This window comes from Melospiza georgiana, chromosome 6 (assembly GCF_028018845.1).
Source record: "Melospiza georgiana isolate bMelGeo1 chromosome 6, bMelGeo1.pri, whole genome shotgun sequence".
Taxonomy (NCBI): domain Eukaryota; kingdom Metazoa; phylum Chordata; class Aves; order Passeriformes; family Passerellidae; genus Melospiza; species Melospiza georgiana.
Genome location: NC_080435.1, coordinates 14,117,042 through 14,143,699, shown reverse-complemented (window position 1 = coordinate 14,143,699; position 26,658 = coordinate 14,117,042). Strand labels below are relative to the sequence as shown.

At 38.8% G+C, this 26,658-nt stretch overlaps 1 protein-coding gene across 1 annotated transcript in view; it reads right to left on the bottom strand.

Moving 5' to 3' along the window:
* The window catches only part of MUC5AC (mucin 5AC, oligomeric mucus/gel-forming), a 106,926-nt gene extending 81,814 nt beyond the window's left edge, over nucleotides 1–25,112 (bottom strand). Inside the window, exon 1 of the mRNA XM_058025778.1 lies at nucleotides 24,893–25,112. Coding sequence (XP_057881761.1) covers nucleotides 24,893–25,112 — 220 coding nt within the window. The remainder of the gene's footprint in view (nucleotides 1–24,892) is intronic.
* Nucleotides 25,113–26,658: the final 1,546 nt, after the last annotated feature.

Here is a 26,658-nt window from a genome sequence, read left to right as displayed (position 1 = left end):
CAGCCTACCTACTTGAAAGAAAATACAGACCTGCTACTGTTAGCTTCAGTAACAGTGCTGATGCTTTCTCTGCAGTCCTCATATTTTTATATAATTTTTGGACTTGGATGACCTAAGAAATAGCCATGCTGTCCATGTGGTCATTTCCTTCCTTGTTTGTCACTGGATGGAAGTCCAAGGAAAACTTCTATTCCTGTGTCAGCAGTGACCACCAGTTCCCAGCGAGATGCATTCCTCATGTTAGCAAAGTGACCACTTGTAATGATCACACAGACAAAATGTTCACACAGACATAGGAAAAAGACCCATTTGGCAATTGCAAAAGATCTTTTTTTATCTTACTAGAAAGGCTGTTATGTATTGACCTGAAAAACTCATTCCTCCCTTTCTATTAATTGTAATCTAACACCCCAGCAGTACATGTCCTTAGGCAATAGGTTCAGCATCTCTGCACAGCTTCATCCTTGAGACCTGCTACAATTCTTCTAAGTTAAAATCCCAAATCAAGGGAATGATAACAGACTTTTAAAATAATATTACAAATCATTGACAGGGTAAACTTGTAGCTTTTATTTAAACAACCTAAATACTGTATTGGTTTTCAATTGGAACAGTCCCAGATGGCAGAACGTGAAGTGGCGTCAGCCTGCGATTTCCACATGGAAGGTGCTTTGCTTTGTACATCTCTGAAACAAATGAGAAATGGAAGGTATTTGTTGAAGAAGGGATGAAAAGAGTGTGTTTCATTGGTGGATTCTGTTTGCTCCTGTGTCACACGAGGCTGAAGTGGATGCTGGGAGAGAGATGTCATATTACAGACAAGATATTGCAGTTAATCATTGTCACTGAGAGTCAAGGTACTGTCTGGAAACAAGGAGAGTTTGGAACAGATGCACCCACCAGGTGTACAAAGCACATGGCACAGAGATGACTGCAGGCATCTTTTGCTGGGGAGTTTCATTCCTTCTTTCTCCAGGAAGGGTTTTTGCACCATTCCCTTGTACTACAAGACAACTGATCCTGCAGGGATGAGGAAGCTCACTGGGTGATTTTCCAGGTAAAAGGACTCTTTGTATAGGTCAATGAAATTCACTGCCCAGAAGCGTACAAAGAGCTGGTGAAGGAGGAAAACTTGCATCTTTCACAGGCAAAACAAAAACCTTTCACTGCTACCTTGCTTCCCTTCTGCTCTGTATGAGAGCCTTAGGCTTGCTGGGAAAACTGGGCATCAGCACCACACCTCACTGCTCAGCAGCTGCCACCCCTGCCTTGCTGCAGAGCCCACTAGAAAATGGAGATAGCTGAAAGCCATAGGGCCTTTCTGGAGATTCAGCTGTGCTGTGGGCATTTTAGTTTCTCTACCTCTAAGGCCTTTTCCTACCACAGGTTATGGTGCTCCATTTCACTTATGTACTGGGCTTGGGAACAGAAGGAGGAACAGAAAGGCAGAATACTGGACAAATGTACATTTAACTGAGTATAAAACTCCACTGCTTCCCCAGCTGTCTACTGTGTTGAATAAACTCTTTTTTTTTTATTGCTTCAGGTTTTCATGTTGCAGTTAAGGTTATCCAGTGATGATCTGGCCGCCTATTCATCCGCTGTTCCCAGACAATACATTTAGCTACTGGATGATTTCTGTGGAATCTGGCAAGTATGTGATCTCAGAGGCCCTAGATTCTTGCAAACCCCATGAAGTAAAAGAAAAACTGTTGCTATTAAAAGAAAGGCTAATATTGATCTATAAGCTCAACCCTTGCTATTCAGCAGAGAAGCCAGGTCTTGTTTCACAGCTTGTGTAACATGTTAGTCTTTTCCTAACATTGCTTATTTTACTGAATTTTTCATGTATGTATTTTACATGGGTTTGATTGGTTTGTTTTACTTCATGTTTGCTTTGTACATTGTCAGTCACATGCTTTTAGCTGAACTGAAAAGGTAGCATGGTTACAATGTCTTATGCACATGGTGTGTTCATGATGTTTATAAAGAGGGGGGGACACTCACAATAGAATGTAGCACCTCTATTCTGCTGTAATCACGATCACACTGAAGACTGTCCTAATGCAGGAAAGACAAACCATGCCACAGGAGAATATGGCCCACTAGTTTTCTTAACTGAAGTGATGGGTATTTCTCCACATGAAAGGGTGCACAAGCCAGATAAACAGATTATTTACAAAAAGGGAAAATTATTTTACATACTTATGACTAATGAATTTCCACCTATGCAGATACTGCAGTAAAGTTCACTTGGGCAGTCACCATCCATGTATCTTTACTCCTTACTGAACAACCCCTGAGCTGGGCACTGGATTTTTATCTGTATTGTATCTTTACTATTTACTTTCTATGGGGTGAACATATTTCACATAATCCAAGAATATCCTGAACCCACCACTATCAGTGGATTCATGCTGAATCCCTGCACCATCAGTCAAGTCTGCATTTCAGATTCTGTATAATGAAGCCATTTATGCATTATAGACTTCTGGATATTTGTCAAAAATTCTTTGAACTGGAATGATTTAATATGGAGCTTTACAAATTACTCTGTGCAGCTGGAAACCAGATGGGCCATGTTCAGACCTGGTGATCCATTGAGCTTGAAGTGCAGATGGAAAATACAGTTTCTCCCTTGTTTCTCTGGTCGAGCATGACATTTAAAGGTTGTCATGCATAGAGACTATTTTCCCTTTGACACAGTGTTTACCTCCTCAACTCCCTAGTACCAAGAGACACTGTACCCATGCAGGGAGGAACAAAACCATGAGGCCAAAGGTGCCTTAAAAAAGGCAGGGGGTGAATGTGTAGATCTTTATCTTTAGTAACTATAACAAAGCTCACTACATTGTGTTGCGTATTTTTACGTTAACAATATTGAATGAAAAGGGTATGACGTAAAGGAGCACCTCCCAAAAGATCTGCAACAATGCTCACAGTTTCTGGATATGGCTAATTTTTCTAGAACGTAATTAATTAGACAAAGGGAAAGAGGTGGACTTCATTTTATGCCCTGTTTGATATCTGCAGTGTTTGTGTCAGATGCCTATGCTTCCTTTCGCAATGCTTGCTCAGAAACAGGCTTTCTCAGGGCATTATTCATGCAAATGATTCATAGCACTGTACTGCAGGGAAAGTTGGATGAACTTTACCATAGAAGTTATGATTGCAGTCCTCATGGAAAAAAAGTTCTGTAAAGTGTAGTATTGCCAGACCCTCTCAAAGATTTTACAAAGACTATACACATTAGATTTTTGTCATGTTTCTATTATTCCTGTTTCCAAGAAACTGGAATGAAATGAAACAGAGATAATTTTTATGGAAATACCTAGCTTTTTCTGATTATTTCTTTTTTGATGATTAACCATATACAGTAAAATTTTTACTTTCACAATAGGTAGATCAAGCTTCCTCAGTGTTTGTGAACATACTCATATATCTTCATATTTTTGACTAATTGAATAAAATCTTTATCATACTTTTGAGATTATCTCCAAAGGGGCTTAAACTGCTGCTTCCTCAAGCAGCAATTTCTCCATGGCAGCACCTTCTATGAGCATGTTTCAATCTCCTGGATTTCATATAGGATTGAGAAACATTGATCAAATTGACTGACAGAAAAGAGAAACTCCTCCAACACAGATACTGCAGCACTCATTAACTTTAAAAAAATCCTTGTGTTTTAATCCCTTTCCATCTTCCTGATGCACAGCTAGCAGGTCGATCTGTGTGTAAATGTAGACAGAGCAGCTCTTGGCTCCTTTTGGTTTGATAACATATTAAAGGCACAGATCAACAATTACCTGTGTGGCCAACAAATGAGCCAGGTACAAACTGCTCACTGAAATCAATGCACAGTAACTGGTCTTGAAGAAGGTGCCGTTCAAGGAGCTAAAGGTGTGAGGAACTGAGATATATAAATGTGTCAGCCTTGGGCCAAACACAAGCAGCACCTGAAAATTCATTGTGAAAACAGATCAGCATGGTTGCAGACAAGGCCACATCCAGCTACTTTTATCTGAGAAATAAAAACAAACAAACAAAAAACCCCAAACAATAAAGGGTCTTCCAAACTGAGATAGATAGATGATAGATAGATAGATAGATAGATAGATAGATAGATAGATAGATAGATAGATAGATAGAGTCATTATAAGAGCAATTTTCTGAGGTGAAGTAGGAACTGGTTGTTGTAAGAAGTTCTCAAACCAATAAAACACTGCCCTTGTGGATGTAAATCTAATGAGATGTCCCCATAAAGCACTCAGAGGTGTACCACACACGTATCAAAACCTGTTGAGCCACTCCAGTACAGTCACGTAAAGCTCGTTTACAGTATCTCATCTGTGATTAGATTATGATTTGTCAATGTTTCCATGAATCTTGTTGTCTAGGTAAAAATAGTGAACCAGCAGCAAGGCCTCAGTAAATATTCATAGAGATTATATGGCAGTGTGTGTTGGACAAAAAGAATGCCAGTAACAGAGATTAGGAAAAGGTCTTTAGAAGGTAGTTTTGACTATAGTGCTCTTTTTTCTTCCAGGGTCTCTAAGGTTTAATTACTTAATATAATGGGGTAATACCTGTTATCTTCAAGATTATCTCTACATTCCCAGGTATACTTTTACTATGTCAGTGGTACTTAAAAAATTTGGAACATTACTGCAAGCTCTTAGAGTAATTTGCCACGTAGCTGGTTGTTTTTTTCTAGTAAAGCAGGAGCTAAAAATACAAGGAGTTTTGACTTTTCAACCATCAAAAATCAGACAAGAAAGGCAGAAATGACCACGGGCTCACATCCATCCACTGGAAAGTCAGCAATGTTTGTACAAAATCACGTACTTTCTCATTTGTTCCAATTGAAAACACAGCAAAATCTTAGTTGTGGTGGTGATCTCAATAAAAATGTCAATAAAATCAGTGGAAACACTACACCTCACTGTGTTTTAAACCTGAACCACTATGATAACTTTAAACCCACAGGTTTTTGAAGGTATTCTGCTGGTACAGAGACTTGAGAGTAAAACTTGAATTTAGCAAAGATTTCTAATGTTTTCCATCTTTAGTTTCCAATGCCAGTGATCAAGTGAGTGCAACATCTCTGCTTCCTTTACCTCCTTTTGCTGGATACACACTTGTAGCACAATCTTGGCCACTTTGCATGTGAATGGCACCTTTCAGAAACTCTTAATGTCTTGTATAAACAATTCAGTAGGTTCAGTAGGTGACTTATTCACCTTTTACCCCAGCATCAGGTCATTGTTTCCCATCCATCATACATAAAACTAGATGATTTTCTGAAAGAACAATTCTATGGATAAAAATTGACCATCAGAGGTAAATTCAGTAAAGGAGAAGATCCACCAATCCTATGGTGGTCTGATTACAGCTTGGAGGAATTTTCATGGCTAGAAAACTTGCTTTAAATTTTCAACTAAATAGAGTGCAATAGTTATCCTCTCTTCTGCAGTGTTTGTACTCTGCCTTGCTTATAAATGGAAATCACCTCTCCACACTGGATTCCTAAAACAGCTTGTGTAATCACAGCACATGTAAGGCCTTGAATGAATGAGATAGAGTTATTACTGAGGAGTTCTGTGCTGGAAATGCAGACAATTATGCAGGTTAGATAGCAGATACTTTTATTTCAGTAGTTTTCATTCTCTTTCTGGTTCATTTTTACCCCAGCTGTCTAACATCAAAAATTAGCAAGATTAAGGGAAGTGAAAAGCCAGCATTTTTTTCCTGTCTGCGACAACAGTATAGGTTATTACCTGGGAAAACTTTTCTGGAGGAAGACCTTGCTGCTTTGCCTAAAGCTAAATCACTGCAAATAGTGGGGTGACTCACTGAAAGCATTCAGTGAAGAATCTGTGTACGTGTGTCCTTACAGTTTTGAATAGTTCTGCTATGTAAGTAAAGCTGCAGCTGTAGCTGACATTACGCTGTCCTTAATGTTGGCCTTGGGCTCCTATCTGCCTTTCATCTCACCACTGAGCTTTTTCACTTGACCCCGCAGACAGCAGTGCAGCCTGACCATGGTGGGAGATCTGGTCACCTCTGGGGCCCAGACTGACCCATCTGCTGCTGACTTGCCAGCCAGTGTCTGTGTCCTTGGACCCGGCACACGTGCACAACCTAACACAGAAAGCTGGTGCACAGGATTTGCACAATTCCTTCTTCCTGGCTCCTGACCTCTCAGCAAACCTTCTCTCACATTCTGTATGGAATAGAGAGATATCTGGAGGAGAACCAAGTGTTTGTAAAGATGTTCCTCACAGCAATGGATATGAGATGTCAAGGAGAGGCCCCTTTGGCATCGCCTGGCCTTTGGCAGGAATCTTCTGTGCTGACTTAAAAAAATGCATGGATGTGCATTTCAGTGCAGGATACAGGATAGATAGAGGATACAGAATACAGGATACAGGACCAGATGTAAAGGTGGGAGGGTGGCTGGTAAAAAGCAAAACAAACTATCTCTGAACATCAGCAGAGACAATCTCTAAGATATCCTCATTCTTTGACAATTGCAAAAAGGCTGGACACAAGTCAGGTTCTAATGTAGTTCTAAAGTGGGACTGAACAGTTTCTGGCACACAGATTGTTTGGAGTCCTGTGCTCATAAATCAGTGTATGCATCCTTAAAGAACACAGTAAAAAGGCCCAACTCTAGAACAAATCAGGTCTTTTCAAAAATGTGGCAGAGGAAGCAGCATCCTGTTGTCAGTGGTACAAAATGAGTGAATGTTGAGCAGCAGCCTCTGGAGCTGATGGAAATGTGGTCTGTTGGAAGCCATATTGCCAAGAAAGCTGTGGAGGTACATGGAAAATTTAAAACTGAAAACAAAACTGATGAAGGTATTGGAAAGACTCCTTGGGAATGTGATAGGCTTTGAAAGAAGACAACAAACAGTTTCTATCATGATGCCTCTTATTTTTTTTCTGAAAAGATAAGTGAGCAGGCAGGGACACTTACAGACCTTGCCTGTCTTTTGCAGTATTCCTTGCTTTTAACTCCTGGCCTCCCTAAATTCCTATTGTTCTAGACTCAAACCAGGCCTGCACAGTGTTACCTTATACCTTGCATTTCGAAGAAAATTAGGCAGCCTATTCAACATCTGCTCATGTAATTTCTAATCCAAAGTTACAAGTGATATTGCTAAAATTTAAAATTTACATTTGAATAATACCTTTCATCCGAAAGGATTCCTAAGAGAATTTGCCAGTACATGTGTGCCAGTAACATCATCATTCCAACAGCCAAATGAAGCCAGAGCAGCACATTAACTAATTTCTCATTCCTTTGGCAGAAATATGCAGAGATCCAAACTGCATGCCTCAAAAACCTCTCAGGAATTTCCATCTATCTAAAATTTCATAGCAGGGGAGATATCACAGCCAAAGTGATATTTAGAGGGAAGTAAAAGCTTAAAGGACATATTGATGGCTGATGTCCTCATCAAGATTAACCATCTGTATTTAGTCAGTGTAACTGCTGCAAATAAGTTTTGTGCTTTATCAGCTTGACCGCAAAGGTTAATTAACCTTCTTTCTGGATTTGATACCTGTCCAAGAACCTGTAGGAAATGATTTGTAGAGGCTAGCCAGTTTGCTACAGGTAAAGCTACTATGCATTAAAAAAAGGACAAATCAGAGCACAGTGAACCTATCTGAAATCTTTCTAGAAAACAGAGAATAGGTTCCACTTGCATAAAATTTCCTCATGTCAGAGACTATATGCTTAAAGTCAGGCTTGCCATCACTATTTCATGACAAGCCTCCAAGTCCTCTGGTGCCAGTCTTAAAGCAAACATAGCTGATCTTGAAAGATCACATGAAAATCCCAACCTTCCATTCATTGCAGTGATAGCAGGATAAAGCTCTAAAGTCAGTCTGGAGCTGTCAATAAAATAAAGTGTGCTATGCAGGCAGAAGACCTCATGGAAATGTTGGAACAGATGTCTGCTTGTCACTACTGCTGCATAAGGGAGACGGCATAAATTCCAAAAGTCACTGTGCCCTACTGTATTTTATTTCCTGAAGACATTTACCTTGCCTCTTGAATGGATGTTCCATTAAAGGCACAAATGTGAAATACTGCTTTCTCAGAGAAAACTCACCTGGAGGTCATAAATCAAGAAGACATAAAAAAATCAGCCTTTAAAGATGTCTTGTAATGAGGAACAGAGCAAAGGATACAGAAAAGAATGGGATGTAGGCTTTTCTGTGTACATCACCTTTGCTGAATCACACTCATTTCACCCCAATTCCAATTCAAATATTTTCTTTGTATACAAAGAAATGTCGTATCACCTTCTGAATCTTTGGCTAAATAAGCTATCCTCTTTTAACTTATTTTAATTAACTACTTCATAGTCCTTGCTCCTTTTGAGTAACAGAGACTTAAGAAAAAATAAGTAATATGCTGAAATACATGTATTTTATTGGAAAAAAGGAAGATTGAGCAGACCAGATGAGTCAAGCAAGTTTTTTCAAAGCCATCTGTATTAATATTCACTTATGTATGCCTACAAGCGCATTTATGCACAAATTTGGTTTCCTCTTCATACAGAGATTTTGCACAAGGAACTGTCTCAATCTCTTGCTATACATAAAAACTATGAACATGATGTTCTAGTATGAGAAGGGATTATGTACATTTATGATGTTAGAAGATACTCAAAATCACTGTCTAAATTGTCCCTTCCCTTCAAATTTTTGTCCAGAGAGGAGCAGCAAGACAAGGAATTTGTGATTTCATGTGCAGTGAGAAAACATCTACATGAGGTAAACCAATCTTTTTTTCTTTCTGGACAATGACTGAAAATCAGGAATTTTGCTTTTTTTTTTTTTTTGTTTCTGTCTTAACCTACACCATAGCCATGAGTGCTTATTTCTGACTCTTGACTCTGGGTAGTTTTTGTCTGTTTATTTAGTTCATGGACCTGTCAGTGCAATAAGCCAAATGAAACTAAAAACTTGCATTTCCAAAGTGACTGAAACCCTGATCTGATTTATTTTATGACTTGAGCCCTTCCTTGTCTTGTGGCAGCCAGCAGCTGGAGAGTTAGCTCTCTGATTAGACACTGCAGGAAAACATTCAGTGTTTTATATAGATCCTCTCTGACTTATCCTCTGGTTTCCATGGAAATCCATATGATCCCCATAGCTACCAAGTCTAGTTCTCTTCAGCGTGTGTAGGATAGACCTACAGGTTAACCCACAAAAGCTCTATCCATTCAGTTGTATGCATGCTAGGGAGATTCAAACAAATCAAGGCTCAACACAAATATTAAATTAAAACATTTGTACTTTTTGGATTATATGCTCAAAGATGATGTCCACCTGTTTTGTGGCTCTAAGCTGGTATTTTTACCTCACTGAAGCATTTTTAATTGTTATAATTAATGTAATCATTTTAATGAAATTATAACTAATGCAAGTTAGAGCCTCTTTGAGTAGCTCTAACACATATTAATTTTTGGTTAAGTTTTGTGTTATGGGGAAATATTTATATAAAATATAAAACTATATTTAATACTAAGAGTGAGATATATGTATGTTTGTATGCTTGCATTCCAGGGCATTTAAATAAATTGAAGGTAAAATACTATTATAGTATGACACATAAATTGAAAACTAAGAAAACAAATTACTTTTTGCCCTTTTACCATATCAAAGAACTAATTTTAAATCTACCTTGATGTTGGATATCTGGTTTAGTTTTCTTGTTGAAGTCCCAGCAGCAAACTTGTCAGCTGTGTGGCTTATAAAGTTCCATCGTTCAGAAGGTGTTGACAAAAGACAAATTGCTGAAGAGGGACTCAGTCCATTTGTCAAGGAAAACTGAAGGATGAAGTTACAAGTCTTTATCTGAAACCATGTGGATAATGTTCTGCATGGACAGCTGTGTTAGTGATTTGATTTTATGGCAAGCAAACAGTGCTTACTTTAATGGGATTTATTAAGATTTATTTAACACAGCTTACCTTCTGCTTCCCTGCAAGTGTCAATATTGCTAAAGCTTAATATTGTACATACTTTATTGCTCTCTTAACTGGCACTTGTGTGATCTTTGGTATCCATATAACCTGATAAGGCACCATTGAGGCACATAACTTGCTGTAAATGCTTTATCTTTTTTCTCTTGTAAACTTGCTATGTTTGAGGTAGAGATTCTGAGAATTTTTTATTAGTTTCATATAAATTTTCTATTTGCTGTTTGCTGTAATAAAAAACATCTGTGTTTTCACGTTGGAAACTTCAGGAAAACCTTCTTGTGCAGTTACTGTGCTTCTGAGAGCCCCAGTGGGAATGCACAGGCATTTGGTAATTTCCTAAATGTGCTATTTTTCGTACCTGAACAAGGTAATCATATTTTTTAGCAGATCTTTAAAATCAATTTATTGCTTAGATTTTGTTTGTCCCATCTTCCTCCAGTACAAAGAGCACACACACAGAGGCAGAATGGCCTTAATTCTCAGGCAAACTACACTGCCCTTCAGCCAAATCAACATCCCCTCCATGTCTTTGAATTAAATCTGCAAATTACAATATCATCCTGAAATTTAACCTTTCCAGATTTTGTTCAATTCTATGCACTCCCTAACATCTGTAGGATTCAAACTTTTAACCCATTCATTTCAACGCATTCATTAACCCATTCACACATTTATTTCACCCATTCCTTCAGCCCATTCATAACCCATTCACTTCACACAGCCTTAGGGTAAGAGCTGTTACAGCAGATCTTCGGGTGCCTTTTCTCTTGTACTGCTACCTTCTATGAACTTCAATGGAAAGTAGGACCGTGCTTATTAGATTAAGAGAGACACTCTGGGTACGGTTTTCAGTGCTCTGTAATTAGGGCTTTGCTGGTTTACCTTCCCTGTCTGTGGACTTGCTAGTTCTGCTCCATAGTGGTGCTGTGACAGCTGCAGCACAAATTGAGACTGAATTGAAGTAAGAGGCACCTCAGCCTTTAGGTTAATGTTTTATACAAATATTTGGGGAAATAATTTGAAATTAAATGGGCAATATTATAATGAGGAATGAGCATCTCAGTTTTCCTTAGCTAGCTCATCTGTCCCTGTTAAGCCATTCATATAACTGGCTTTCAAAGTTTGAAATTGCTTCCACGACAAATCTTATTGGGCTGTAAACTGGATTGTTTTGAATCTGGGGAAGAGAACCTGTAAACATAAAATCAATGACTCCTGGCCTTTCCAGTGGTGTAACATTTTTGTCAGGAGCCTGTTTGTATCAGATTTTTAAGCATCCTGACAAAATAAAAATATGATTTATGGTGCTTTAACCCTGAGACCTCTCACGTAAGTAGCCACTGTGAAGCAAACAAAAGGTTGTGCATTTTAACTACTTAGGCTTTGGGGAAGGGCTCCCTCGGGGAAAATGCAGGATCCTCAAACTACAATAGATCACGTTTCCTTCACTCCTGTTTTTCTGGAACATGTGTCTGATGGATTTTGATATAACAGTTGACCATTGTCCCTATTCTTACTCATCTCTGATCACACTGAATCTGCTTCATCCAGTCAAAGCAGACAGTTTAGCACAGACTTGAGCAAATTTGTCTTGCATAGGTGTCAGTGTCTCAACAAGGAAAATTTTCTTGTCTGAGTACAACTATGCAAACATACATCCATTGTTCATTACTGTGAAAATATTATCTGACGATTGCCTTTTATTTATCTATGACTTCACCTCCCCAAAAAGTAAAGTGATTTATATTTACCAGTGAGCATTTAATTTTGCATAACAATTTGGGGAATTTATCAAACTATATGAGCACTTCCTCAAGTTCTTCTTAATCAGGATGTTTTTAAGCTAAGAAACAAAGTCAAGGAAAGAAGTGCTCTTCTGAAACACTGGCTGAAAAAATCAACAAAATCCTATCGTGTAAAGATGGTGGGTTATCATACTTTTTTAGAAGTCCAACAACTTAGTAGTACCCTATATTATTATTTTCCAAAGTTGATGGAAAAATCTGATCCATAAAGAATGGTTTCATTTTCCTGGATCTCATAATACTTAAAGCGGATACTCAGAGGATAAAAAAATGTAGGATAAAAATCCATAGCTGAATTTAGTGAGTGGATCATATTTTAAAATAGGGGTAGCCTTCATTAAGGGACACTTCATAGAGTAGCATGAAATACAATATGAACATACCTAATGTCCTGGCAACACCCAGAAAGTGACCTAGGAAGTATAAGCTTAAGATGATGGATGAGATGGAGAGAGAGTTGGAAAGGAAATTCACAATTCAAAGTTCTTTGGGATGAAGAACAAGGAGGCTGGATGAACTGATGATAACCCCTGACATTTTGTAAAAATAAATATTCTTTATAATTAATTTTAGTCATGCTACAGGAAACTTCTATGTGTTTACAAGCAGTTTCACTGTTCCCCAGTTATGGATATTAAGTGCAGACACAGAGGAATTCCACCTTTCTCATATTGAGTAATGTGTGCCTCTCTGTTGCTGAGTTATTCTTGCAGTTCTGCTGAAGAAGGTCCTTTGATTTCCTATAGCCCCTGGACAGGGCTTCTCTCCTTGCACCCTGCATCACATGTAACTACAACATTAGTCTGGAGTCAGCTGATACACAAAATCACCAGAGGCAGTGTTGATGACAGATGTGATCTTAGTCCAGCTGTAGTCAGTGATGATCTTCCCCTTGATTTCCCTGCCCTTGATATTTGAAATTCTGTATTGAATGAGCTGCTTCACTCAGGATGCTGAAAACCACCCCCAGATACTAAAATCTGGTCCCTCCCAGAAGCTCATGTCTGCTGGTTTGAGCCATCTTCCATGAAATACCACTGATCACAAGAGCACACATGACAGGGGTGATGCTAGGACCGGGCAGCGCTTTGCAGGGCTAGGAGTTGGAAACAATAACTGCCTTCAGAAATCAAAGTAATATTTAACTTGACATTTGATGGTAGCACAAACTGAACTCTACTTCCCCAAGTTTATGGGAAGTTTCCTTGATCATGAAGTTACTACCAGTTTTATGCTGTTGTTCCAATCATCCCTGATAATCTGTAATCTTCAAGCAGACCAGTCCCAGGATTTCTTGTGTATGATGGAATGAAATTGCAGGCTGTGAGCTTTGTGGACAAGAGGGTTTAAAAAGCATTCAGGTCCTCCAAGGAGCACACTGAAGGACTTGCAAAGTATCTGGACAATAAATTGCAGGATAAAGACTGGTCCAATCTGGGGCGTATTCCTGATGAGATCTCTCTCCATAACAGACCACCACCAGATATTTGATGGGTTACAGGTAGGGAGGCGGGGAAACACTTTGTGCTCAAAGGCTGGAGTCCTGATAAGTATCTTTAAATGAGTATCCAAATCAAATTCTAGTTTTAATGTCAGGAGATTACCTGCCAATAAAATCTGAGGGCTCTAAATACATTCAGTTTGATCTGGTTACCTAAGTGAAATACTTAATTCAGGACCCAAGTCAGTGGAGAATGATGCAAGGAGATTTGTGTCTCTAATTAGCTCAACTGCCTTGGTGGGGTATTGACTTGGTGGGCAACTAAGGACTTTAACTCACACTAATGCACTTAAATAGATATTATAAACCCAAAGTGATATTTGGGGCATTCTATACAGACTAAAACTTAAAGAGAATCCTAGGAATCAAAATCTAATTCAATGACCCCTGCCTCTCCATCATACAGTATAGTGCTATGCCAAGCAAACCTCTACCCCAGCTCCTCCTCTTAGACACCTGCCTCATGTAAAATTAGGAGCAAATGGACCAAGTATCTGCCAGTTATTGCACATCTGGCTCCACAAAACTTGTGACCAATGTTGGTATTATGTCAACCTATGATAACACAAGGCAGGCCAAGGAGCAGGTTGTATTGGCTCAATAAATGAAGTTAAACCAGTATTTCTATGGAACTGAATTACCAAGTACCTTCATGAAGAATGCAAGCACTTAGAAATAATCTTAGGTACATTTGGGAAGAAGCAGTAATCCAGGGAAAGACAAGGCAGGGTATGGGAGAGAAAAGAGACTGAGAATGAGATCTACTGATCCACAGGTATCTGAAGACATTGTCATTTATTGTTTCCTACGGGGAAATCTGCATAACACTTTTCCTAGTGATATTCTGTCTGGACTCATTTCTTCTAGAGTTCTTCTCACAGATAGCTCTGCATAGCAGCTACCATTGTACTGACCAGCTGGATAACTTTGTCAGAAGGATTTAGCAGGATAATACAGTCAATAACCACTCTTAGTGATTCTTTGTTAAGATTGCTTTTTCTATGTTTGTTAAGATTGCTTTTTCTATGTGTAACTCTAGGTGCTTTGGTTACTCTTCCTAACACTCACCCCTTTTAGCTTTGGTCAGTCACAGCCTACTGTCCTCCAGAATTTGCAGAGCAGGAGGATTAAGGCTTACAGGTATTCATCCATCCATCCATCCCACTTCTCTCTTCCCATTTCTACAGCTCCAGTATCAGGTGTTAAACACTAAAACTCCAATTACAAGTGTTAAGTCTTCCCTGAACAGTACATCAGGAGGAATACTAAGTAACCTGGAAAGTTTCAGTTTACTTGGAATTGTTTGCAGTAAATTGCTAAGAATTTTTTTTGCTAAAGGTGTGACCAGGCTCTACCAATCCCAGCTGCCTATAGCAGGAAAGGTTTTGACTTTCTCTGCTGTGTACGAACCATTAATCCAGAAAACAATGCCTCGATTCTTAACATCTCTCCCTCCTCTCAAGTTGCCTGTTGCCATTTACTCTTCATTAACTCTTCCAGCTCTACAAATGCTGTAATCCTGAGGCTATAACATTTCTGCTGTGAGCATGGGCTGTGAGCCCACGTGCTGTTCCTGCAGTTGCATCACAAGCACATGATATAGGAAAGAATGAGTACAGGAATGAAGATAAGTAGTGGGAGAGGCAATTCAAAAGGAGTTTAGGTTCTGCAATGCAAAGCCACATCCTCCTATTTTCTCTTTTAGAGAAGTTGTGAAATAGGGAAATGTCCCATATGGAAAATCAGAATGCAGAATTTGAACATAAAGTTTGGTTAGGTTTAGTTCCAGCATCTGGCTTGAAAAACACCTGAAGTCCTTCTGGCTTGCTTGAGAGAACAGGCTCTGGCCTTAGGCATAAGGAACAGTTTGTGTGCACATAGGGCCTCTGTTTATTTAGTAACTGAAGATGGTGTGCAGTGAAAGCTATTCTAATTATTCTCCTTTGAGCTTCATGAGTTTTAAATCTTCTCCTTCACTTTCCTAGAGATAAATCCCAGATAATATGAAAAAACAGTATCTATCTCGTTCCAGCATCCTTATTTTTTTGCAAAGATATAAATAACCCAAATAGGAATAGCCATTAGAGAACTGTAATCTGGGGGGTGAGGGAGGGAGGTGGGGGTGGATGTGTCTTACATCATGTAAGGGTAACAACCATGCATGAATTTTGTTAGGAAGGGCACTGGACCTTAAAGAGCCTTTCACTTCCAGTGTAGTTCTGAGCATCCTTGCATAGCTTTTATTACACCAAAGATGAGCAGGTCCCAACCAGGGCAGGGTCTTAATTCAAGAAGCAAATTTTAGCATCTGTTTCAAGTTAGGCCTAAATTTTACTACCATCACATTAAGTCTAATTCAACAGAGAACTACAAAAGTGATGTTTTAAGCTTTTTGTTTTATATTTCAGTGACTCTACTGGTTTGGCTCTGGTTTTTTTTTGAAAGGAATGTTACAGAAAATGGGAGCTCTGTTTATCAGCTGTGCTGATGCTGTTCTTGGCAATGAACGCAGGGAGACTGGAAAACGATTTTGTTGATGGAATTTCCTCAATACCTTCGGCATTAGACACAATGGAGTGAACATGACTTTGACGTAAAAAATTCATTGGGATATTTGTTTAAGACCAACCCTCCATGACTCGAACAAACCTCAGTCAAGAGAGGATGGGCTAGAAGCCCAGTAGTTACTTTTTTAAAGGAAAAATGTTGGATTTCTTTCTGAAATTTACTTGGCTTTAGGATCTATAAAGGCAATACATTGACAAAGGGGTTTTTTAATTATTAGATCAGACATGGTCCATCAAACACTCAATATTTTTGATATGGTAACAACAAAAATGTAATCAACTTCCTGATACTCTCTGTTTTGAAGTTACAGAATTGTGTGCTGTTACTCTTTAAGAAATAGAGAAATTCCTCTGTAAATGCAACATGAGGCGTTTTTTCTTTTAATTTATATCTCTCTCTGCCTCCTCCTCTTACCTCTTCTGCTTGCACTAATCAGGAAAGGAGCGGCAGCTACAACTCTCATTATAAAAGGGTCCAGCATAAAAAACTACCAGTTAGCAGCTGGTCTAAGGTCAGACTAAACAATTACTAAATTTAATTATAACCAATTTTTACTTACTTTCCTTTTCCTGAAAATGGCTAGAGTTTGCAGCAGTGGAATTTTCTAAAAGCAGAACAAAAATCCCCAGATATGTGTGAGAGGTCTTATAATACTGAATGTCTGGGGATAGCAAGAGGAGTGAGAGCAAGTAAATTCTGTCCATTCAGAAGCCTCAATCAAGACCAAATAAAATTTATTTGCAGGGCAGTGTGTCAATGATCAGCTGCAATGAAGATCCTGTACTTGCTGCAGTGAAGAGGCACAGCCTTTAGTTCCCCAGGAAGCGAGACTTTGATGACATCCCAGAAGGATTGGCCAGACCCATCCAGGTCACACAAGGCCCAAGGCATCCCATCACTGACTCTCCATTCTTCCTACTCTAGCATCCTCACATTGCCTGATCCACATCTCTCTAGAGAAAACACCTGTTTAGACAGGAGAAATTCCTCAAGTTTCCCAGTGGCCACAAGTCCCACAAGATGTGAGCCAGTGTACAGCCAGCAGATTCCCTGCCTCAGCTGCAGCTGTTCCACAGCAATTTCTATCTGCTGGCATCTGGGCTGGGGAACATACAAAGTACCAAGTGCAAAAAAGGTGGGGGATGAATCTCCATGCATGTTGTGAAATTGGTAGCCAGATATAATTCAGTGAGGGATAGAGATGGCCTACATGACTCCCAGAAGGTCAGCACTCCAGGTAGTGCTTGTATTGCTTACACCTGGAGATGCCAGAATGTTTACACCTGGAGATCCATGGCCTGCAAGAAGGTCCTTGGAAAATATTCAAGAGTTTGCAGCTGCCCCTTCCTTCCCTTCCTCTCCACTAAACACTCCAGTCTCATGCAAACAAGGCAGCTGGGATGCAGGAATCATTCTCAGAGTGCTCCCAACTGGTCAGGGAAAGGAGATCAGGCTTTTGCAATATCATTCAGGGTGCACTCTCCTCCCCTTCTTCCCACCATGTAGATTTTTGTGCTATTTAAAGAGGAAATGTGTTGACAAGTCTAAGCAAAAACTGACTGGGATAGCTGTAAATCCAGAGCACCCATTGGGCTGGAGACCATGCAGAGCAGATGGTGATGCTGGGGGTGTTGATGAAAAAGCAGTGGTGGAGCTCTTTCGCTCCTTCTGGGAGAGAGGACATGCCAAGAACATGTAATTGAGGGACAAAGGATAAAGCCAGCAGTAATATCTCCATCTACCTGCAAGTTTTGTGGTAAATGGGCTCAGTGTAGGGCCCAAATGATTCAAACTGGGCACCACCTAGTTCTCTGATAGGTGCACTCATTGCAAACACTGGACTGCTTTTTTTTTTTTTTGTACTTCCAGCAAGTTAAAAAAATTAACCACAGGAAAATGGAAAAAATGCCAACACTTGCTTTAAAAGGCTGTAGGACATGGAATAAAGGGGGTTTCCCCTTGGCACACATGTTAGGAGCATTGTGTAACCTGTTTTGTAAGAAGCTCACTGATCTCCTGGCACTGAGAAAGACCCACATATGCTGACTGCAAAAATGAGAGTCAGGAGAGTCAGGAAATTATTATACAGGAATGAGTCTTGCCAAAGTAAGCAAAGTGCAAACATCCCACACTTCCCAAATTATCTTTCTTTCCTGCTTAATGCACTGTAAATGAAATTCAGTTGGACTTTGACATTATGGACTGGATTCAATCCCATTTATATTGTGCATAGATAGGAACTGATGATAAAATGATATTGTTCAAGCAAATAGCTTACTTCCTTTGCAATAATTCTTACAATTGTTAACATATCAATAATTATAATAATGTGTTGCATTTATAATAGAGCCTTTCTTCACCAAGAATCCTAATGCTTTTATGAAATAAAAGGATTGTACTGTGTGTACGCTATCTTAACTGAAAATATATCCGACATCACAGCTCTGCCTGTAAATCATGCTTTAAAACATAAGGAGATTAACTTTCCTACCAATCTATTGCATTTTCAGTGCCTTTTTACTGTTAAATATGGCTCTGCTTATTCCTCCAGATGCTTTCTACCAAAATGAATATGTGAGAAATCTGCAGCATTAGGCAACCTTCCTAGGGGAACTCTACATTTGTTTTCACTGCTGCAGGCAGTCTACCTAATTTTGATTTCCCTTGATTTTCAAGATAACAATTTAAAAAACTGTGGTGAAAAAGAGACTCCTCACTGAACAAAATTAGTATTTCAGTGGTTCTATTCAGCTATTACTGCTGACAATCTGGGTGTGCAGAAAATATGAAGTAAGGCCTCATTGTCCAGTCTTGAGTGAAGCAGGATGGTGCATGCTGGTTTTCAGCATGTCAAGAAACATATGTGAGGTCAACTCTGAGAAAAACACTCTTAAAAGCATGCTGCCAAATATTATCAGACTATACATCCTGGAAACTTAGGCCAAACATCTCAATTTAAAAAAAAAAAAAAAAAAAAAAAAAAAATCCCTACATCTTCATGTAGATGAACTAATGAAAGTCCTTTTAATTCTTGATTCAATAAACTTGACAGCCTTGCAAGGCTCATATCAATACAAAGTTAATGTGAATGTACACCTGAAGCATCAAACAGGTGGTTTGAAGGAATTTGTTGGATACTGGGAAGTGAAATGCTTTCCACATGTATCTCCTAAAGTAATTGTAAATAGAGTGTGTCCCTTCACTGCCTCAGTTATTCTAAGTGAAGGGAATAAGAACACATGATCAGTATTACCCTGAGAATGCTGAGAAATTATTAATATTTTTCTCTCTTAGGATCCTTGAGTCTACTACTACTATTATTATTATTATTATTATTATTATTATTATTATTATTATTATTATTATTATTATTATTATTATTATTGTATTTAGCCAATGTAGATAGTAGAAGTAGTCAATATTGGCACTGCTCACAGGCCCACGTCACAATTTAATCAATTTCTACTCTTATTGGTGTAGATTTTTTCTCTGATCTAAGAGTTAATTTGTTAGTTGTACCTACTGGCCCTTTTAATCATATGTAAAAAACAGAAAATGGGAAAAAGAGGAAGAATGTCAGCCACCCATGCTGAAAAAAATGTCAGAGGAAGAAGTCAAACTGCATTTCTAAAAAAACCCCGAAGTCTGGAAACTGTTTTTCCAGTAAAAATAAAACAAACAAAACCAAACCCAAACCTCATGTTGGCCAAGAATGGAAAATGACCATTCCTTAGGTAAATGTTTGAATAGTTAAAAGAATGAGGGAAAGATGGTGACAGCTAAAATGTTTTGTGCATGTGTGATATAACAAGCTTTCTTTACAAGACAGGTATAATAACAGTGCAAGCTGTAGGAATGCCCTGCCCTGTGAGTCAACAGGATGACAACATGGCATTTATTTACCAGTTTAGAACAAGAAGCAGAAAATGGTTTGGCTACAGGAGATGGAACTACAGGGCTAGCATGGGTAAACAAACTGGAAGTATGCATGCTGGAATAGATCCAGGATGCCAGGGTGTTAGCACTTCGAGCTCTCTGAAAAACACCATAAATATGGTACTGGCCACAAATGAGGCAGAATTTTAAATGTCGTCCAAGATTGCAAATTACTCACAGGCTTATAGAGACCCAACAGCAGCAAACACTGTTTCAACCATTATCAGCTCCTGTGGGTTATCAGAAAGGATGTGGGTTTGTGATTGATGCTCTGTAGGGCCAATAGCACAGCCCTAGTCTTCCAACCCTTCCTGCCTCTTTTGAACATCTCATTCCAAGATTTACACCCTGTCTGACCCAGTACTTTGCAGATGAAGGCAAATGTGAAAATAAAGCTTTCTGAAGCTGTAAAAAGTGTCTTATTCTGAACTGGTTTGGTATCCAAACCTCTCACTTCCCAGATAAGAACAATATCCTAGGAAGCCAATCAATGAGAAGCAGCACAATTTAAATTCATACACACACCCTTAATACAAATTCACTTCCATAAGGAGATAAGCTTTCTGTAAGTTCACTAATCAACCAGTATAAATGGAGAAAGCAGAATGGGAGGAGTGGTTTCACAACCTAATTTTCCATGATTTACATTTAATTTAAGTCAAAAGTAGAATGAAATAATTACTCCCATGCTAATTTACATCAGAAACATTTCTTTTTTAACAGGCCAATAATTGCTTATAAGCTCAGTCAAAAAAATAAACTAAGAACTGAGGCATAAAATAGTTGCAAAATTATCATATACTTGAACCATTCAAGACATTGAGCGATGTACAATACATTTGATATGCTCAGAGCTAAACCCTGCAGTGACTGCTTAACTTTTGCCTCTGCAGAAACTCACTCTTGTGAGTTATCAAAAGAACCTAAACTCCCTAAAGATTTTACAGAATCTTTAGTAGCATCAGGAGGAAAAAACATAACTGCAGCTAGTTTTAGCCTATTTCTTAGAAATTGTGTTGCACGGGAGTATTTCTGGTTTGTGAACAGAGTTACAATTTAAGGATGAGATGGGTCCATTGTCTTTGCAACTAAGTTGCTTCTTTAATCCTGGGTCATTTTTGCAGGAAAACAGTCCTTGTCTAGTAGAGCTGATTTTGTCTCATACCTGCTTTGTTATCATCTCCAGTGAACACACTGAAAGCCTCTGGCATCCCTGCCTTTTTGCAGTGCTGACCCCTGTGATGTCCCACTGTGTGTGTTCTGAGCTGCAGGACTTCTCTAGACCCCTTGTAAATTTGCTGCTCCCCAGTTAGCTCCTGTCACTTACTGACATTGCAAATTTACCAAATCATACATTTGTTCATTTTTTGTTGTGGAACTCCATGGTATGTGACAAAAAAGACTCAGGGCTGGACATGTATAGGAAGAATGAAGATTCCAGTCCTTTAAAGCTGTTCAAAAGCACTTTGCTCAGTCACAAAACATCTAAGTTTTGTCCAGTAGTGTTTGTCCTGCTTTCAGAAATGTAGGGACTTTAAATTGTAGCTGCTTCCTTGTAATTAAGTAGGCACAAAAGCTGAACCCATGGAAATTGTACAGTAAACACTACTGCTTACTGGCATATGGGAAAGAACAATGAGGGCTCAGACTCCCATGCTACAACCTAAGAGCAGCACAATATGCTGTATTTTGGGGTGATTGCATTGTACTGGCATGTGATTTAGGGAGAAATAGTTGCTTTAGCCAACACAGAAACAAATTTTCTCCTGCCATTATGTTAGGGCCCCTTTTCACCTCTCCTGTGCAGAGTGTTTGCTGAAGTCTGTCTGGCCAGTTAAGCAGGAGGTTGGCTGTGCTGCAGCAGACTTGTGGAAAGCAATTAAATGATTTATTACTTCTATGGAAAATGGGATTTGGAAAGCAAACATTATTCAGTGCAATATCACCACTAGTGACATACAGCAGTTTGCTTCTCTAATGTTTTCCTTTAGGACCTCACGAAACACGGCAGAATACCACTGGAGTAACACTTGGTCCCACAGGATAGGTAATCCTGAGAAGAAAATGTGACTGAGCTAGGATAAAGGAGGTGCACTGAACTTTTCTGCAGTATGAACACCAAAGAGAGTCTGAATTTGCAAGAGTGAATTTCAAACGTGATTTATGAAATAGAGACAGTCTTACAAGCCTCCAAAAATCTCTGCCAGGCACAGCAAAAAAGTCCAGGTTACTTGATTTAACTTCAGGCTTTGAGATTGTCACAATAATGGTGAAGAAAGAGTCACAGATTCAATAAGGGGACATTCAGCAACATTACTGTAATTATAATAGAGATTATAAAACTAGTGCTAAAAATCCAGTGTGGGAGCTGAGTAAGGAACACTAGTTCAGGACATGAACTATGTTAAGTGCTCAGTCTGGCAAAGCTCCTGGACATGCCACTACCATCATGATTTATGTCACATCATGTACTGAAAGCAAGAGGACAGAGTTTAATTTGGCTCTTTGGATAGAAATACACCAACGGTCAGGAACATGTTGTTCAAACAAGGAATATGGACTTCAGTGTGCACTGAAAGTATCAAGGTGGCCTCTTGACTCATGCCACTAAAACTCATGCATCTGGTATACGCATGAAATTTAGTATGACTCTCCAAGTGGAAGAGAGTTCTGAGCTCACCAGATTCCCTTCTGGTATCTAGAAAGAATCATATCAGGTAATCCCTCATAAATGTACTGATCTCTACCTTTAACCAAATAGGTTTTTCACCTTTGCAATTTCCTAAAAAAAAGTGTTACTGTGCCTTACACATTTGATGGCTTAAAAAATATGTCTTACTTCAGATTAAGGAATATAAAGCAAATAGCTCTGTAAAACCTGTTGATTGTTCCACCCTTCTTGTATTGACTTTCTGGATACAGATGATATGTGCATAAAAATATGCAAATGGACTCTTTACCTTTCATCTGAGAAAGCTGTCAGCATCAGATCTATTTGGTTCTCCACAAACATTCATTTCTACAGGCACATAATAGAGGGACTATTGTTGTAAGTAGGAATTAGGAGCACAGTAATGCAAAACACATGAAATAACAGGATTGGTATACAATCAAACGGATGTTGTACTTATAAATCTAACACTTTACTATAAACAAAAGAATAACTCTCTCTTCCCACCATTTCTTTATTGTCTCACTAGAGTTCTGCTGACTTCAGTAAATTTTGTTCTGCCTTATATTGGCCTAAGTAAAAGCTGTAACACCTGCAACAACAACACAGGATTGTTTAAACAGACTTAAAGGGTAACACAATCAGCAGTTCTTGATGACTAATACTTTCTCACTATATGTATATGTTATGCTGAAACTGATGTAAAGTTATTATGCTCAATAACTGATGATGTAAATGTATTGAAAGAATACCATAGCAATGTGAGGGCAATAGACTGGTGCAAGCAGAAAGGGGAAAATGGTTACCAGAACAGATTTAGTAAATCATAAATTCTATATGCAGAAATAAAAGACAATTTAACAGTAAGCATACTCATAATGATTATAAACAAAATTTTTGTAATGCTAAATATTTTGATACTTAATGAAATGGAAGACCATCATGTTATCTTCAGAAGTGGCTTAAAAAATATTTTTTCCTATGTTTCCCTTAAATCCAAAAGTAATTTCCAGTAAATAAAGAAGATATTAACCTAGGACTGACATGTAGTCAAACTGTGGTACTTTTTTTTTTTTAATGCCATTTTTGTGTATGCAGTTTAATCTAATACTCTATCAAAATATAAGAAAGCATTTCAGTGTTTTTACATGCAACATAGACTTTTGATTTTTAATTTGTTCTGTTAAGAGCTTCATTGTTTTAATTCTCATCTTTAGATATTGTAATGGAAAGATTAAGACCTACCAGAGCAAATGAACTGGCACTTTATAAAATTTCATTTCTGGAATGCCTACTACTGGTATTTTTCAAAAGCCAGAGCTCAAAACATATTTTGAATATAGCAGCATAGCAATCTAAGTTGAAGAGCATTTAAAAAATCACTTTATGAGATTTACACCTTGCCAATTTGTCATATTTAAAAATATTGCAAAAATTTCGGACCAAAGTTATTTTCTGACATCAACCCATGCTCAAAGAAAACCCGGATTTATGTAAAAAAGATGCCATGCTCAGTGTTTGTAGTAAGCCCTGTAATAACAACATCACTGAAGGGGAAAGACAGACTTGCAAAAGTTCTTCATCACTGTTCCAGTGATGTAATTATGCACAAAAATTTATAACAGCAGAAATTACTATAACTTGTGGTTATTTTGTTAATATTTTGTGGCACAAAAGTGAGGGGTATGACAAACAGGTTGAGATCAGCTGCAAGTTAAACTAAAAAGTCAGTGTGGCCTGGCAGGTTAGAGCCACAAGCCCAGAGAAAAGCAGGAGGGTTTTTTGGTAGTGGCAGAAGGTACCGGAGTAGCTTTCTTTGCCAAAAAGGGGTGCAGAACACTGCCATGTTTTTCACTGCTCTTTGCATTCATTAAAAACAAAAACAAAAAACAAACAAACAAAAAACCCCAAACAAACAAAAAAAACCCCCAAAGAAACTATAACAGATTTTCAGTTTGGTGAAAGTAACTGCTGTAGCATGTTCTGATAAAGAGTGTGTCTCTGGAGAGGAAAAGAACATAGAATCATACATTCATAGAGTGTTTTGGGTTGGAAGGGACCTTCAAAGTTCATCTAGTCCAATACCCCTGTAAGGGCATCTTTCACTACCCTAGGTTGCTCAAAGTGCTGTCTCACCTGACTTTGAACACTGCCAGTGATGGGGCACCCACAACTTCCTCAGGTAACTTATTTCAGTGTCTCACCAATGCTATTAAAAAAAAAAAATCTTCTTTATCTACAGTTTAAACCTAACCTCTTTCAATTTAAAAATGTTGTCTCTTGTTATGTCACTATAGTCTCTGGTAAAAAGTCTTTCTATATCTTTTATATCAGCTTCCTTTATATATTGAAAGGTTACTGTAGGGTCTCTATGGATCCTTCTCTTCTCCAGGCTGAACAAACTCACCTGTCAGCCTCTCTTCAGAGGAGAGGTACTCGAGCCCTCTGGAACTAACAGGTCTGTGTCTTTCTCGTGCTGGGGACTCCAGAGCAGGATGCAGCACTCCAGGTGGGCTCTCACCAGAGGGGATGGAGTAGTGGGGAGAATCACCTGCCTCAGCCTGCTGGTCGCACCTCTTTTGATGCAGCCCAGGATGCAGTTGGCTGTCTGGGCTGCGAGGGCACATTGCCAGCTCATTTCCAAGTTTACATACCCCAATATCCTTCAGCCCTTCTCTACAGGGATAACTCACCATTAATTAACCACGCAGATTGCACAGATATCAGGAATTGCCCAGTAATAACTGCAGCCTGAAGTAATTCCTCTTCAGGGAGATGGCTCCTTTCCTGAGAGTAATTGCACAGATTTATCTGGGGGAAGGTTTGGGAGGGCAAATGCATACAGAGAGGGTATAAAACACAGGAGCTGAGCCTGCAGCAGGAGTGTAGATGGGGAGAGAAGGAGCAGGGGCTCCCTGCAGCTGAGGGCAGACCCAAAGCCAGATTTGAGAGGTGAAGGACAGAAGAGGGTTTCCCAGGGACCCTGAAGGCAGCTGGCAAATCAGAGGTGCTGGCAGGGGCTGGACTGGGGAAAAGCTCCTACCCTTCATGAACAGAGCTCACAGGAGACCTATTTAATCAAACCTTTTAAAACAGATTCACCTCAGACCTCTACACTCCCTCTCAGGGTCATCCTGCTGCAGATTATTATTCTGTACTCTAGTAAATTCAGTTGCAAGATTTCTGGGGGAATTTTTTTGCCTTTTTTCTTTCTTTCTTTCTTTTTTTTTGGTAAGGGAGAGCCCTTTTTACTTTAAAAGCTTTCCACTTCAGTGAACTGGCTGCCTAGGGATCCTGTCACACCATGTTTCTGTCACATCATAACACCACTTTCACTGTCTTCTTGTATCAAATGACAGGTGAGGATTTTCAGAGAAAGTAAATGCTTTTCTCACTTTTAGATTCTGCTGGTGTAAGCATATATTCCACTCTAAAGGACAGTGCTGACCCATCTCAGGGCTTGAGCCGTACTGCAGACTGGATACATAATTAATTTAGTTTTCTTTGAAAGAAAGCTGTGCAGATGAAGCAGGACCTGCTAGTCCAGACAGAATTCATTAGAAACAAAGATAACACGTTTCAATGTTTGCTGCCTTGTTTTGACTGCAGGAACAAGGAGAAACAGTTCTTAATTACTAATAATCCCTTGCATGCATTATTAACAGACTATTTTGTTCAAATAGCCAAGCCTGCAGTGTTTTACAAGCTTCATGCACAGAGTAATTCATCTTTGCTGATGATAATGAAAAGCTTTATTATTATTTTTTAGAAGACTTTCTCAGGCAAGGCAGTCCACCTTATGAGGAAAATAAAAAGAAAACATGTTGTTCGGTTTTAAAGCTGCCATAAAAAGCTGTGCTTAGGAAAAAAAATCCTGAATCATATATTTATAAAAACAAAGTAGAAGAGAATCAGGCCCAAAGCTATTATAAACTAGGGAATTCAAAGTGATAAAGAAGCATTGGAATGGAACTGTATTATGGAATCCCACAGTATCTACAAGCAAGAATGATAGGTCTGTTCATCAGATAAAATAACAACTTATTTTTATAGAACAGACAATCAGAAGTGCTAAGCCATCCCACAATATGCCCAGGGTGCAAAGAAGCTCCTTTCACTGAGTCATATTCTGCAGTGAAAAATCAACATCAAAAGCAAGCAGCTTAATTAATT